Here is a 16,243-nt window from a genome sequence, read left to right as displayed (position 1 = left end):
ATTGTGGAGTGATGAGTTCCTGTACGTAGAGGGGTGCGTGTCCGTTTATGCAGTTATGGGTGAGCAGCAGCAGGATTTTGTAGTTGATCCGGGATGGGACGGGGAGCCAATGTAGTGAGTGGAGGATGGGGGTTCTCTGCGTCTGACAGGGTTAAAGTGGGACGAAGTTTGGATATATTTCTTAGGTGATAGAAGGAGGTGTTTTATGTGGATGTTGAAGGTCAGGTGGGGGTCAAATCGAACCCCCAGATTTGTGACTGAGGGGGAGAGGGGGATTACCTGGCCGTCAAAGGTGAGATGGGATATGGTTGAAGACTGAACCTGGTGTGGTACCCCATACCCAGGGGTGTAAAGTACTTGAGTAATTGTACTTCGTTACAATACTTAAGTACTGTTTTGGGGGATTTGTACTTTACTCGAGTATTATTAAGTTTGTATACTTTGTACTTTTACTCCATTACATTTCAGAGAAAAAAAACATACTTTTTACTCCTTACATTTAAAATGCAGACCTACAAAGTACAAATCTCGCAGGTCCAACCATTTTAATTAGTATTTTTTAAATGTTTATCTGGCCGAACTAACGTTAACGTTATTAATCCTGCGACCGCAGGTAAACAGCCAATCAAATCCCCATCAATGGAAAATGAACCCGCCCATACCCATGCTGATTGGTCCTTGTGCAAGACTAGAAAGCGGGGATCTTTGATTAAACACCTGCTATCAGAAGAATAGACAGTCAGAGTGACAAGCCATAGAAGATGGCCACAATGAGTGATGAAGAGGACGAAACGGTCGGCGACGGATGGACAAGACGAGCATCCATGGCCCTATCTACATAAAAAATACATAGTTCAAGGACTCCAACCTTATAGTGTTGTTGAGTTGCCATCATTCAAAAACCTGATAAATGGTTTGCGACCAAGCACTAACGTCATTCCGAGGCCCACTGTCCGCTCGAAGATCAGCAAAGCTGCTCAAACCATGAAAGAGAGTCACTGCTGCTATGAGTGAAGCTGAATGGATCGCGACAACAACAGATTGCTGGACAGCCCAACAAAGAAGTTTCATTGGGTAACCACTCACTGGATTGACACTGAACGCTTTGAAAGGAGTTCTGCTGCAGAAGACTGAAGGGCTCCCATACTTTCAATGTTTTGGCCAGTGCCTTAAACGACATTCACTTGGAGTCCAACATTCACTTGGAGTCCAACAATATTGTGATATTATTCAGGGTATACTCCAGTATTCTGTCTTTAATATTGTGATATTATTCAGGGTATACTCCAGTATTCTGTGGTTAATATTGTGATATTATTCAGGGTACTCCAGTATTCTGTCTTTAATATTGTGATATTATTCAGGGTATACTCCAGTATTCTGCCTTTAATATTGTGATATTATTCAGGATAATCCAGTATGCTGTGGTTAATATTGTGATATTATTCAGGGTACTCCAGTATTCTGCCTTTAATATTGTGATATTATTCAGGATACTACAGTATTATGCCTTTAATATTGTGATATTATTCAGGATACTACAGTATTCTGTCTTTAATATTGTGATATTATTCATGCTGTGATGTGAATGCCGTCCATGTTAGTTTACCTTCAATGGAGAAGTGCATTAAATAATTTTAATGCAAAAAAAGTGTCCTCTGTTCTTTCATTTCAGCATGGTCTATCACAGAACACATTCCATTGTGGGCAGAGTGTATGCTTGGTTTCATTCCAGCCTTGCCTAAACACCAGCTGATGATTTCACTAATTGGCTCACCTCTTCAACTAACTCACCTGGTGCAATGTATCTTAAACTGAAAACTTGGCCGATGATGGAATGAGTTTGAGACCCCTGGTCTATCCCTTTCCAAACATTTTTTTTTTTACTTTTACTTTTTAGTACTTAAGTACATTTAAAAGTAGGACTTTTTTACTTTTACTCAAGTGTGTTTTTAGCCAGATACTTTGACTTTTACTTGAGTCAGATTTTGAGAGAGTACCCATACTTTCACTTAAGTATAATTTATGGGTAGGCCTACTTTTTACACCCCGGCCATACCAATGAGAAGTGCCTCGTTTTTTTGCTGTTTAGTTGGAGGAAGTTGCTGTTCATCCATGCCTTTATCTCCTCAAGACATGTGGTGAGGCATGACAGCTGCAGAGGGGTTTGGGGCAGTTTTTATGTAGAGTTGTGTGTCATCGGCATAACAGTGAAAGAACATTCCATGTCTGCCGATGACACGACCGAGGGGGAGCATGTAGGTGATGAAGAGGATGGGACCAAGAACCGACCCTTGCGGAACACCACAGGTTAGAGGGAGCAGCCTGGACTTGTATCCTCCCAGTGAGACATATTCAGTCCTGCCTAAGAGGTACTGGAACCACTGCAGTGCATGGTCCGACAGTCCAACAGTGTTGTGGGGTGTGTTGGTGATTTCAAAGCTGGTTGCACTGTGTTTTAATGACGCCAGGTGCACGTGTGCTGCACAGACTAAAGACGATGCCTAATTGCCTCTACGATTTCATTCACAAGTTTTGTGTGAATGTATCTGAGAACGTATTTGAACACACCTGACGACCTGCGCTATTGTTATGCAAAGTAGCCAGGTGGGTACTTAGCGAGTTGGCACGCATGCGCGTTCTGCATGCTCACAGAGCCGGTTGCTCGGCGTGCAACCCCGTCCCATGAGCAACACACTTACCAGTGTATATGAAACTTACCAAGCAGGAAACTTCCCAAAGGATCACACGATTCATCATAAAATGTAATTAATTAACATTGCTTTCAAAATAAACTAACATATTTAAGATTCAACTTAATAGAGTGACCAGTATTTATTTAAATATATATTTCCAAATCTCTCCAACAATGTGAACTATAAAATAAAAGTGTCAATATTCCAGGTTCACTATTGCAAAACGTCAAGTCGGTAGCTCCAGGTTCTTCTGTAAGACCATGACCCAAATATTATCATCATACATATACACAGGTTTTAATAATGATGATAATAATAATAATAAACGACAACGGTATATAGCACCTTTCATACAAGAATTGCAACCCAAAGAGCGCCATCCGCAACATAAAATAAGACAGGCATAGAACGCGGGTAACCATGAAAGAATAAAAGTAATGCAGAGTAAGAAAGGGGTAAAAGCAATACAGGCAGTAACAATACTTTTTTCGGTTAATGAACTAACTGAATATAGCATTACACCTGTCGACTGTGTGCGTGTGTGTGTGTGTGGACATGCGCAGTCGTGCCTTTCTAGACCCGCAGGGAACAATCTCTTTCCCTTCGATTGTCTTTGGTTTTAAAAGTTCCCGGTTGTTGAAGCGCTCTATTCGGCCGGTGGCGGCGGATCACAGCCACCTAACTAACCACCAGATGTTTCCCCAGCAACACAGAGTTACTGTTAACCGTTTCATCCATTGATTTCTTCGAGGGGCAGCAGTCGTCGTTGTTGTTGTTGTTGTCGTTAGCTAGTAGGTATTCGGCCTCATCAGTGCAGCGAATGAACGGTAAGCTAACCTGGTTATGTTTTTAATAACTCGGGTTATTTAATCGACCTAACGTTAGCTAAATTAACGTAACGTGATGAAATAAAATAGTCTAACGTAAAGTAAACGCGTGTTGTCGTTTGTAAAAGTCAGCGGTGTGTTAAGCTGGCAGCACATTAGCCAACTATGGACGAGATCCATCACAAGACAAGTAAGTAAGTAACGTTAACCCGTCGCTGTCTACTTCCTGGAACCGGACCCGACGCCGTAGCAGGTTCTAACAGCTAGCAGCACGTCTGTGTAACTAACGTTATTAGCTAGCTCGTATAATCCTTTATATATACCTGTATACTGTATATATCCTAAGGTAAGATATTCCTTTATTCATTCGGGAATGACTATATTCATATACCGTATGCCTATCCACATCTGTCTGCACATACCTGCATTAGGCTGCATATAATCCCTTTGACATATTTGTAGACTATCTATCTAGTAAGGGATATGTACAGATGGATATTATATACACCATCTATCTGTACATATCCCTTACTATTCATACCGCTGGCCAGTATGATTTACTACCATAGTTAGTGTCTATACCTGCATCACTGTACATAATAATAATATACTACAACTCTATACATCTGATTTAGCACTATTACTCAGTAGTACAAATGTATCTATTTTATATCCAGTTGAATCACCTGTACATTATATATTACTATAGCACTTTACTGTTACATTTGCGCTCTGGTTGGATGCCACATTTATTTTTGTTGTAGTACTTTGTTGTACTGTATAATGACAATGCATTTTAATCTAATCTAAGTTATTAGCTAGCTACATGGAAAGAAAACGGCGAGTTAAACATATCTGCATCATCATATTAACGTCTAATATTTTGTTAATGATTTAGTCTTTTTTAGTTTTTCCTTACCTTCGCGTGGGGTATGTCTGGGAGTGTTGAATTTATTTAGCATTTATTTAAAAAAAATTGACTTTATGGTGTTTTTGTTTTGTTCTTGACTTATTGTTTTTGATTGATTGAAAAGATCAACAGATTGCAGAATGGGTACAGTACAGTACAGCTCAATACATACAATTGTTAAGGGGATGCAGACCAGAGAAAGACTTTTGTCTTGTTTACATCAGGGTCCCCCATTTTCAATTAATCATAACATATATGACATACACAACATACATACAGATAGACGGTACTGCTACATCTATACATTTATGACATACCAGATTTGCAAATACAGTAGGCCTACTGTTTGTGATACATACATACTGTACTCAAGTTCAAGTTCTTTAATAGTTGTCATACAGAAGTACAGAATACTTTCATACAAAATGCTTCTTACTGTTACGCTCCAGAGACTGTGCTAGACAAGATAGTATCAAATAACATAATAACATAATATAGCATGAACTATATTATTATTATTATTACTCATTCTGCAATCTGTTAATACACTTTTCAATCAATCAATCAAACTGTTAAACAGAGATCCTAACAGAAAATATATACATACGAGGGGGAGGAAACTACATTGGGAGGGGGGGGTACATGACATACATGATTTACAGGTTGTCGTGGAAATATTATCACACACAAGATATGCAAATATACAGTACTGTTAAACAGAGATCCTAACAGAAAATAATATACATATGTGAAACTGTACATTAGGAGGGGGTGGTGTGTGGGTTTGGACATTTACGGGGGCCAGTTTCGAGTTGCAGCCTCCCGTAGGTGCTCTTTGAAAGTGGGTAGGGATTACAATTTTTTTTACGGCTGTAGGTAGGGCGTTCCACATTGATGTGGCATAATTGCGAAATGTGTTTAGTCCCTTGTTTGTGCCGAATCTGGGTTGGACATGATTCGTGGAACTCCCTCTGGTGTTGTGGTCATGGTATTCAATGACCTTTGGGAAGTATTTCGACATGTACATGGGTACCTTAGTGGTGTAGTGTATCTTGTAGACCAGGCCCATTGCAAGTTGCTGTATTCTGTTGTCTACTCTAGAAGCCAGCGGTTCTCAAACTACGGGTCGCGCCCCAAAGTGGGGTCGCGGGTAGGTGTTGCACTGGCAACAAAAAAAACTCTGATCGAGTTTTCCACCCGGCACTGCCGGCAGCTGTGTGTATTTGCCATGTCTCGCCCCTTCATCAATGGAGGCTGACACATGTATTCAAATACACATCTCACTACACCCTGCGCATTTATAATCGCGGGAGGGGGGTCTGGTCTTTTGTGTGTAACCTGGAGTCGCAATGGATAGGTTTGTTGTCAGAAGCGTTGCTGGTTGACCGCGATGAAAAGGGGTCATGCCTCTGCGCATAACCAGCTACTATACCACACTGAAGTGAGGCCGGCTATCTTGAGGCAGAGTATTCGCCTTTGTTAACTCGGAGAAGAAGCGCAGATTTTCCTTGCAGACAAAAACAACACATTGGCAGAGAAATGCACTGATAATGAGCTGGAAACTCCGTTAGTGGCACTTCAGGATAATCAGCAGAGATTTGGGGGTGTTTACTCAGCTTGATGGCTCAATGTGCTCAATGTGCTCAATGTGCTCAATGATCTTTCGTGTGACAAGCTACTGAAAGTCAATTTCACTGGACAGGCCCTCGCAAAATTCTGGATATCAGTACGGAACGAGTACCCAGTGTTGTGTAATGCTGCGCTGATAAAGCCTGTCCCCTTTGCATCAACATATCTCTGAGGGCGGATTTTCAGAGTAGAAGCGGATGTCTGCCAAAGCGCACGTGAGCGCATTTTCTTTTCATGTTCTGGCAACATATTTTGGCAAAATATGCCTAGTTTTATAAATATGTATACAGAAACAATTCCATTGCTTTTGTTGATAATATTCATTCATTTCATTGATAACATAGTGCTGTAATTTCATTTTCTAAACAACGTGCTTTTATTTTGATCCTTATTTCCACGTTGAAATTACGCGATACATTAAGTGTGGGGTCGCCAAAAAGATTCCTAAATAAAATGGGATTGCGGTATAAAAAAGTTTTGAGAACCCCTGCTCTAAGCTATCCTAGGTTGTCAAAATGGGCAGGGGTGAGGTGGGTTCTAGGAGTAAGGTCAAGCAGTAGTCTGACCAGTTTGTTTTGTGATGTTTGTAATCTTGTTTTTAGTGCCTTTGAGGTGCTTTGGTACCATGAGGTGCAAGCATAGTCGTAGTACCCTTGAGTGCTCCTGTTAGAGTCTCAGGGTATTCTTGTTTACCAGAGAGGAGATCCGGTACAAGAATCTTATTCATTGGATGCCATTTTGTCACAGGAAAGATTTGCCTCTAGGATGGAAACCAGGTATGTAATTTCATCTTTCCTTGTGACAATATTGTCACCCACTGTAACAGGTCTTGCTGAGTTTGTTATTTGATCCGAAGAGAATGGACTCTGTTTAAACTTTTACCCAGGTGTAATGATAGTTTGTTATCAGCGAGCCAGGTGCAGATTCTGCCGAGTTCTGAGCTGAGTTTTTATTTTTATTTATTTTTTTAATCCTCTCTTTCTCCGATTTTTTTCTCTGTTTTCTCCCCGTCCCAATTTAGTCGTTGTGCCAATTCCCCCCCTCCCCTACCTGGTTGTTGTGCGCATGTTCTCCTACTGGTCGGTACAAGGGAACCCTGAAGTCATCTGCACGCTTCCTCCGACAGCCAGTGACTCTTTTTTCACCTGGCAGCGAGGACTCTCATTGGTGTTGGAGCGTGGGAGGTCACGGTGCCTTCATCAAGTCCTGCCTCCACTGATTAAGCGCCCAGACCTGACCTGACCTGTCCACAACGCCAGATTCCCACCCATGACTTGCCCTCCCCCTAACCCAGGCAAACGGGTTAGTATAGCGATCAGCCCAAGCCCCAAGCAATGCTGACTCCGGGAGTTGAGACCGCAGTCTCTTGCATTGGTGACGAGCGCAATCTCCGCTACGCCACCTGACCGCCCTGCTGAGGGTTTTTTCAACCTGTAACTTGTTCTTGTCAGAGACCAGCAGGGCTGAGTCGTCTGCGAACAGGAACAAGTTGCAGTCACAAGCTGACGACATGTCATTTGCATAAATTAGGAACAGTAACGGTCCTAGTATGCTTCCTTGTGGAACACCACAGCTCACTGGGAGGGGGGGGGGGGGGTAAAGTATCGTTTACCTCCACCATCTGTTCTCTCCCCTCCAGGTAGGATTGCATCTAGCTCACTGATAAACTAAAATCATGTCAATCAGAATGGAGTGATTGACAGTGTCGAAGGCCTTTTGTAGGTTCAGCATGATGATGCCGCAGTATTTGCCCGCGTCCACCTCTTGTTTGATGTGGCCATTCAAATAGAGAAGGCATGTGTCAGTGGAGTGGCATGTTCTGAAGTCAGATTGGAATTCGTAGATTAGATCTTTTTCCGCAAGGTACTTTTCGACCTGTTTGTAGATTTTTTTCCCCATGACTTTCGAGATGGAGGTAAGAATAGAAACAGGGCAGTAGTTGCCCGGGTCTAATTTGCTGCCTTTTTTGTGCAGGGGGGTCACTCTCGTAATTTTGAAGTCTTTGGGGACGTGTCCCTGTTTTATGGAGAGGTTTATTAGGCCTAACAAAATAAATTGTTTGGTTCCTGTTGGTTGTCAGTTAAGGTCATGGGTAGGTAGGGAATTTATTTAATTTTTTATTTAATTCTTTCCCACGGCGACTATGGATAGGGAATTTCTTTATTTAATTAAAATGTTCATGACAACATGGATGCATGTGCCAGCATGTTTAATATCCATAATACTAAAGATTAAAATACAAAGACACTGTACTACAAAAGTACAATGTACAAAGGTAGTAGTATAAAAAATGCCACCCCTAAATACTACTCACTAAATATCCTGACGTCAGAGCTGTGCAAATATTGTGAAATACTTGCTTTTTATATATTCTCATTATTGACATGGACTGCACTTTTTGACTAAGATTTAACTAAACTTTATTGTTTAAAAATTGTTTTTTATTTTTTAAACTCGTAAAATAAATTTGGGTCGCACCTAAATCGGCAGGGTCGGTCGGCAACCGGAACCAAACCATTTATTTAGCATGGCCTTATGTGTGTGATGACTGGGGTGATGGCGGCTATGATGATGGTTTCGGCCCATGCTAATAGCGGATAATGTAAAAGGTTTTTCACCTAGAAAGTGGTCTTGAAGACGGGTGCATTAGAAATTAGGTCGTCTTTAAAATGTAAAACATAAAAGTAAACTAGTCTTCTGTTGCACTTTAAATAAAATTACATTAAAAACAATGGTTCCTTTCATTTGTGACCTTCATGTCACAAATAAGATAGGAGGGAATACAGGTTGGTAACATTAGGTGACCTCGAGGTAGCTGGTTCAATTCCCAGGGCATACAATCGGGTGTACCCCATCTGTTAGCTGGTGACGAGGGTGGCCGGTGTTGCATTCATGCCAACTTGCTTAAATGCCCTTGAGCAAGGCACTGTACCTGAAACTCCCAGTCAAGTAAAATCAAATCAAATGTAATTGTAAAGCCTGAGATCACAAGGTAATGCCCCCATGGGCTGGACAAGTCTTCTTTAAACAAGTCAAGAAGAAACATCATAATAAATCAAGAACAAAAACCACATAAAATCCAAATATACAACACTCCCCAGACATACCCCAGCGACGGTAAGGAAAAACTAGCAATAGGAAAAAAGCACCACAGGCGATGTGGAGAAGAGAAACCTTAGAAGGGCCGTTCAAAGGGGGATCCCCCAATTTAGATGTCGGTGATAATATAGCGTGGCTATGGATGATCGATGGGTGGAGAATAAACAGGCGAATAGTTGGTATGTATGTACGTGTAATAAAACATATATATGTCAACCCTGTGCCCTGACCACTCTGAAGTAATGCATAGCCTATGCAAGGACTCCGAGATAGAATAAAAATACACATTCCAATTCTGGTTTGCAACATGGTCAGTTAAAGAAATCCTGATCTCACTCATGTCCACTGATCATGCTCTTTCCTGTGGTCACTGCCGACCCCAAATGTATGGCTAAACTTTTTAGTGCTGTCAAAATTAGCCAAAAATGACATTAGAATATTCCTTAAAAAAAAAGGATGATATTCGAATATCTATTGTTGCGCATATATATTTTTTTGTTGTATCTGTGGTAACACTTTTATTTTTATGTTTTGTTTTGTTTTGTTTATTTCCATTGTCGTTATTGTTGTTGTTGTTGTTACTATGTCCTGTGAAGTCCTGTTTATTGTTGTTATTACAGTATTGTGTTGTCTTGTTTAATGTAAAAAAAGAAAAGAAAATAAATATAAAAAAAATTATAAAAAAAAAACACTTCACACTTCGAATATCAATTTTTACAATCGAATGTATGTTCTTTTTTACAATTCAAATATAGAGTATTCATTGACAGCCCTAAAACCTTTACACTTCAAGTAGGGCTGTGTATATTAGGACGAACTGTGATGAAACCAGACGATGCACTTTACTGCAACTTTGCACTCTGGTTTAGAATTTTCTTTGATACAGCACTTTTGAGAATTGGAACGGTAGAACGAACTAGAATTGCGACATTCCAATGTATTTCAATATGTTCCGTCACCCTAGGTGTGGTGGAGCGATGGAGCTGGATCTGGCCGTGGTGGAGGAGGATCTCGTGTTCAGAGGGACGGAGTTTGCTGTGAAGGTGGAGGTGGAGAAGGCGCTGCTGAACGTGGAGATCTCAGACTCCGCAACAGCTGATCAGTGGAGGGGGGAGTTCGACCCGGCGTGTGAGTTGCATCTGGTTTTTAAAAGGGTTTTGAAGACTTTTAACCTGCATCCGGTCATTCTGTTGTCCCACAATACCAACGTGTTCTGAGTCTAGAAAAAAACGTGGCTACGTCTGGTGCACCAAATATGAAGGTACACTGTCATGGATCCATGCAAAGGTATTTTACTATACCATTGTCCACTATACTACATACATGTTGTAAAAAAATATATAAATAATAAATATTATATATATATATATCAGGGCTGTACGTTAACTTTTTTTGCACATAGCACTGGTGCTACAGAGGTTGATAGTTCTGTAGCACAGGCCAAAATCTTGTAGCACAAGTATAAAAGTGTTATATTTGTAACAGTCACAAATGTGCCTATTGTATTTGTGTTATTTAGTTGCAGTGCCATGTTTGGCTGTCATTTTCATGCTGACAAGTTCACGTCACACAGCCAGACAAGTTACGTGTAAGGAATTATGGGATTTGGTGTTGGATGTATGGACTCTACTAGGGGTGGGAATCACCAGTTTCATCACGATACGATATAGATTCTTTGGACAACGATACGATATTTGGCGATATCTGCCACGATACGATGCAGGTGCCTGCAATCGATATGAGACGATATCATAACTTCATAAGCCCATTTAACACAATCAGTAACATTTAGATCAACTCAAAAAAGGTAACACAAATATAATTTGAAAAAAATGTACCTCTTTACTTTTAAAGGAAAAACAATCTATTGTTTTTAATACAAATAGACCTGTTCACTGTAAAGTGCCATGTTTTGATTTAGTGAGCTTGAAACTTTTATTTGGAACTCACAACACGCAACCTAAAACCCCTTCCTCTCCCAAACCGTTCCTGCAATTGTTTTATGTTGCATGATGATCATGAATACATTTATTATGTATTGTATTTTTTATGTTTAAATATCAACATTATCTGTCCACCCTCAGTACATTTACTATCAATATAATATACTCGTCTGACTTCATCTGATCTTTTCAAACACACACACACACACACAGAAGGGAGAATGCCTGCCCCCCTCCCCCATCTCACTCTGCCCGTCTGCTGTTCTCTCTATGGCTCTGAAGAGGGTTAGCTTGTTGTTAGCTTACGCTAACGTAACGTTAATTTCAGCCTTTAACACGACGTGGTCATAAAGGAATGGCAAGGATTGCATAGCATGTTATATGCATTTGACCCGTTGCAGAATAAAACAGCAGGGACTTGTTTTGGGTCGCAAAATAGGCACACTAGCCTTGCTCTGTTGCAATGTCCGTGTTCCAGACGCTACTGCTGTGCTGTGAGCCGAGCGGATACGAGTCGACTCCACGGGATTTTCAAAATAAGAGTATCGATATGAACAGAACGTTGTTAGCTGCCGGAGCCATAGATATTATGGCTGGAGCTGCGCTTCTGCGGAGATGAGACTTGCCACAGGATTTTCAAAATAAGAGTATCGATATGAACCGAATGCCTATCGCACCAGTGCTACTGAAGTAAATCCATTCATCGCACAGACCGATGTTGCTGTAGCACGTGCAACATATATCTCGCACTGTTCAGCCCTGTATATAGTGATGCACCGATGTGAGAATTGTGGCCGATAACCGATATTAATATTGCTGTTCTGGCCGATACCGATATTTACAGAAAAACACTTTTTTATGATACTCAAATAAAGAGCTATTTTCCAAAACGCATTTTCTTTTAACCTTTGTCATTTATTTTCAGAAATCTGATATTTTGAAACAATTTAAGACCAAAACATGTTAGATAAAAATAAATACCGGTACTCAATATATTTTTTATTAAAATCTGCCCTATTTTGACATCGGAACGATACCGATGTGTAAAAGAAATTACCTTATCGGCCGATATTATATCGGCGGACGATATATCGTGCACCACTATATATATATATATATATGGTATATATAATACAAATATAAAAAAATATATATTTATTTTAATGTGATTATTATTTGTATTATATTTAATTACAATATATTTTATATCCCATTGTAATTTCTAATGGAAAACCATCAAATACTGTTATACTGTCAAAACTAATAAGAAACATATTGTGATATGATATTTTGTCCATATCGTCCAGACCTAAGCTCAGCCACATCAATCCCCCCAGAAAAATCTGCCAGATGAGAGAAGACATCTAGTGAACGGCAGACACCATTTCCTCAACTATTTCTTTAACGCTCCTCTCGTTGGTCCTAAGGAAACGATGTCTGTAGTTCACTAGAGGTCTGCTCTGGGGGCTGGCTGAGCTCTTGAGACACAGAGCATGTTGGTTTTGTGTCCAGTTATCACATGTCCTTCTCTCAACAGAATGATAGGAGGCAGGTTATTATGCACATAGAACTCTAATTGAATATCATCATATGCAGAAGCTGATACACATATTGTTTTGTAGACATTGAAGACCTCACCCGCAAAACTGGCAACTTCAAGCAATTTCCTATATTTTGTAGCATGTTGGAATCTGCTGTTAAAAAGGTATGTATCATTCTAGTAAAGTTACATGCACCTTAATATTTCAGATATTGGCTTATTATATCCCGATTACAGGGATAGGGGTCTTGAAAAGTCTTACATTTAATTTAATGAAATAAATGTGTTTGTGTGAAATGGGCTGCAAAGTAAATCAGTTCCCTCACCAATTTGTATTTTCTTTCATAGTAATTTCCATTCATACGTTTTTGCCAGTATGGCCGTGAAATATGTATTCAATTCTATTTTTAAAGTGGTCTTAAAAAGTCTTAAATGTAACTTATTGAAACCTGCAAGAACCCTACAATTATGACTAGATGGGATGAGGTGTTTATATGTAATATTTAGATTGGCTGAAATATTGCAAGTGTTACCATAGAAACGGAACGTACATGGACTGGGATAATGTCTGAGATATGGTGTTACTTCAAGGTTTCAACTCTCTAGTTACTACAACAGAAACATCTCTCGCTCCATGTACCTCATAGTTGCCGTGTTTCTGATTCTAAAGACGAGTGATTCCGTGACCCTTGACCTCCTGACCTATGGCGACCTGGAGCTCCTACGCAACAGAAAGACTGGGGATGGAGGTCGTGCCGATGGAGGTTGTGCCGCTGGCCGCCAGCAGTGTCCCACTCTCAGTGCCAAAAGATACCTTATTCTCATCTACACAGTGGAGTTTGACAGGTATAGATGCCTCATTCTCATCTACACAGTGGAGTTTGACAGGTATAGATGCCTTATTCTCATCTACACAGTGGAGTTTGACAGGTATAGATGCCTTATTCTCATCTACACAGTGGAGTTTGACAGGTATAGATGCCTTATTCTCATCTACACAGTGGAGTTTGACAGGTATAGATGCCTTATTCTCATCTACACAGTGGAGTTTGACAGGTATAGATGCCTTATTCTCATCTACACAGTGGAGTTTGACAGGTATAGATGCCTTATTCTCATCTACACAGTGGAGTTTGACAGGTATAGATGCCTTATTCTCATCTACACAGTGGAGTTTGACAGGTATACCAGTAGATACCTTATTCTCACCATAAAAAAACCTTAAATGTGAGTTTTATAGGGCTTAAGAATTTATTGGATTATGAAGTCACATCTATGTTGCGATAACTTCTCTGTATCCTGTTTAAATATTTTTTTGGGTGAATATCTGGGCTGCAAAGTACAACAGTCTGTGATATCAGTCCCCCCCCCCAACAATTAGTATGGAATTACTTCTTTCATAGTCATTTTCCTTCAAACCTTTTTTGTCAGTATGGCCAGGAAATAGATATTACATTATATTCAAAGTGGCCTTAAAAAGTCTGAAACAGGCAGGAAACCGGACTAACTATTAATATGTCTCTGTATCTGCAGGATACACTACCCCTTGCCGTTGCCCTACCAGGGTAAGCCTGACCCGGCTGTTCTGCAGAGGGAGATCCGGGCCCTGAGGAGGGAGCTCTGTGTCCTCGGCTCTCACGGAACCAGACCAGAACCGGAGATCCGACGACTACGAGCAGAGTTAGTTTTTGTTTATCTGTATTATCAGCAGAGTTGGTTGTGTTTATCTGTATTATCAGCAGAGTTGGTTGTGTTTATCTGTATTATCAGCAGAGTTAGTTGTGTTTATCTGTATTATCAGCAGAGTTAGTTGTGTTTATCTGTATTATCAGCAGAGTTAGTTGTGTTTATCTGTATTATCAGCAGAGTGTTAAAAAAAACACAATAGCTACTCCTGGGTAATTTGACAGCGAAGGCAAGTGGTCTCGGGGCTGAAGCAGTTTGAGACGGTGTGTCTGCTACCAGCCCCAATGAGGAGCTGGACTGTAACTGTACTCAAGACTCAGTCGTTTATTGCCACTTCAACCAGAGGTTGCTAATGTTAGACATTTGTCTTAATACCTTCAAGGTAAGGATCAGGACATTTGGGGGGAAATGTATTATTATTTATTTAAACAGGTAGTCTCATCAAGATCTCTTTTTCAAGAGAGACCTGTGTACAATAAAACACGTAAAGTGCTGGACAAGCGAGCACAATTCATACTGTAGACACACAGCGGAGGGGCAGATCAAAGGAAACAATTACATGCAAGATCAGAGATTGATTAAAATCTTCCATTGGAAAGATCCTAACTTGAAGGTTTTCTGTAGTTACACAGTAAATACATGTTTTTGCTAAGCTCAGTTTTTACACAAGGTGTATCTAAAGCCAATCCTCTTGTGACCAGGGCCCTGTTCCTCGTACCTGGCTAACTGAGTTAGCCGGATAATTTTCAGGATAACTTGACATAAGCCAGACCTTTCGGTTCCCCGAAGCGCGATTGTCTAAATCGCTATGGCAACAGATCAGAAAGTTTGAACCTGCTCCAGCGCAGGGTTTAGTTCAGTTTGCTGGATAAACTGGCCATGCCCTCGCAAAGAAATGCCAGCTTCCTTCCTCACAGATCCCATTATATGTTTTTGTGCTTCGTTTTTCTAGAGGGGGCTTTTGAAATGTAAAATAATACGGATACGGCGCTCGCGAGTTGCGACACACACTATGTGGTTATTTTAATAACGGAGCATTGCAAATGTGAATCCCGCTGGGATATTTATGAATGAAACCTATCGGGCGCTTGGCTCTGATTCGTTTCATATTCTCCGCTGTGGATGTATTTGCTTAAAGGTGACATGCATTATAAATGGCTTTTTTCAGTGTCTAGCATTGTATTATAGTAATAGTAGTTAGTATCAATGTGTCTGTGTCTCTAAATACCATATTGGCGGATTGCTCTCATTCAGCTCAGACCATTTCCTGCTCGATTTAATTAGGTCATTCTGATTTGACTCGCATCGTGACGTAACGAGGCGAGGATGGAGTGGATAGTGATCCGATTGGCTCTGTGGTTGTAGCGCATAGTGTAACCCGAAACTTCATCAAGCGGGGTTTGACAGAGAGCGAGAGAGAGAGGCAGAAACGGATACACCCTCGCGACAGAGCACACATACACACACGTCGCGCTGTCGTCTCTCTCTCTCCCCCTCTATCACTTCCTCAAACGGGAGAGGGAGAGAGAGAGAGACAGACAGAGAGCGTGTGTGTATGTGTGCTCTGTCGCGAGGGTGTATCTGTTTCTCCCTCTCTCTCGCTCGCTCTCTGTCAAACCCCGTTTGATGAAGTGTCGGGTTTGTTTACACAGTACTCCGTGTCTCTCTCGCTCGCTCTCTGTCAAACCCTGTTGAAGATGAAGTGTCGGATTTGTTTACACAGTGCTCCGTGTCTCTGTCTGTCTGTCTGTCTGTCTGTCTGTCTGTCTGTCTGTCTGTCTGTCTGTCTGTCTGTCTGTCTGTCTGTCTGTCTGTCTGTCTGTCTGTCTGTCTGTCTGTCTGCCAGCCAGCCAGCCAGCCAGCCACCAGGCACATTTAAAGAAATATAATCTGATTGATTGGGGTAATGACTA

At 40.8% G+C, this 16,243-nt stretch overlaps 1 protein-coding gene across 3 annotated transcripts in view; it reads left to right on the top strand.

Annotated features, from left to right (window-relative positions):
* The first annotated feature begins 3,276 nt into the window (after positions 1-3,276).
* The window catches only part of ccdc61 (coiled-coil domain containing 61), a 40,852-nt gene continuing 27,885 nt past the window's right edge, over positions 3,277-16,243 (top strand). For all 3 annotated transcript variants that reach the window (XM_084321952.1, XM_084321953.1, XM_084321951.1), the window contains exons 1-5: positions 3,277-3,523; positions 10,126-10,289; positions 12,727-12,809; positions 13,315-13,490; positions 14,178-14,324. In XM_084321952.1, coding sequence (XP_084178078.1) covers positions 10,139-10,289; positions 12,727-12,809; positions 13,315-13,490; positions 14,178-14,324 — 557 coding nt within the window. In that variant the 5' untranslated portion in view covers positions 3,277-3,523; positions 10,126-10,138. The remainder of the gene's footprint in view (positions 3,524-10,125; positions 10,290-12,726; positions 12,810-13,314; positions 13,491-14,177; positions 14,325-16,243) is intronic.

This window comes from Notolepis coatsorum (genome assembly GCF_963971535.1).
Source record: "Notolepis coatsorum genome assembly, chromosome: 1".
Classification (NCBI taxonomy): domain Eukaryota; kingdom Metazoa; phylum Chordata; class Actinopteri; order Aulopiformes; family Paralepididae; genus Notolepis; species Notolepis coatsorum.
The sequence above is the reverse complement of the archived record's forward strand: the minus strand, read 5'-3'. Positions and strand labels throughout refer to the sequence as shown.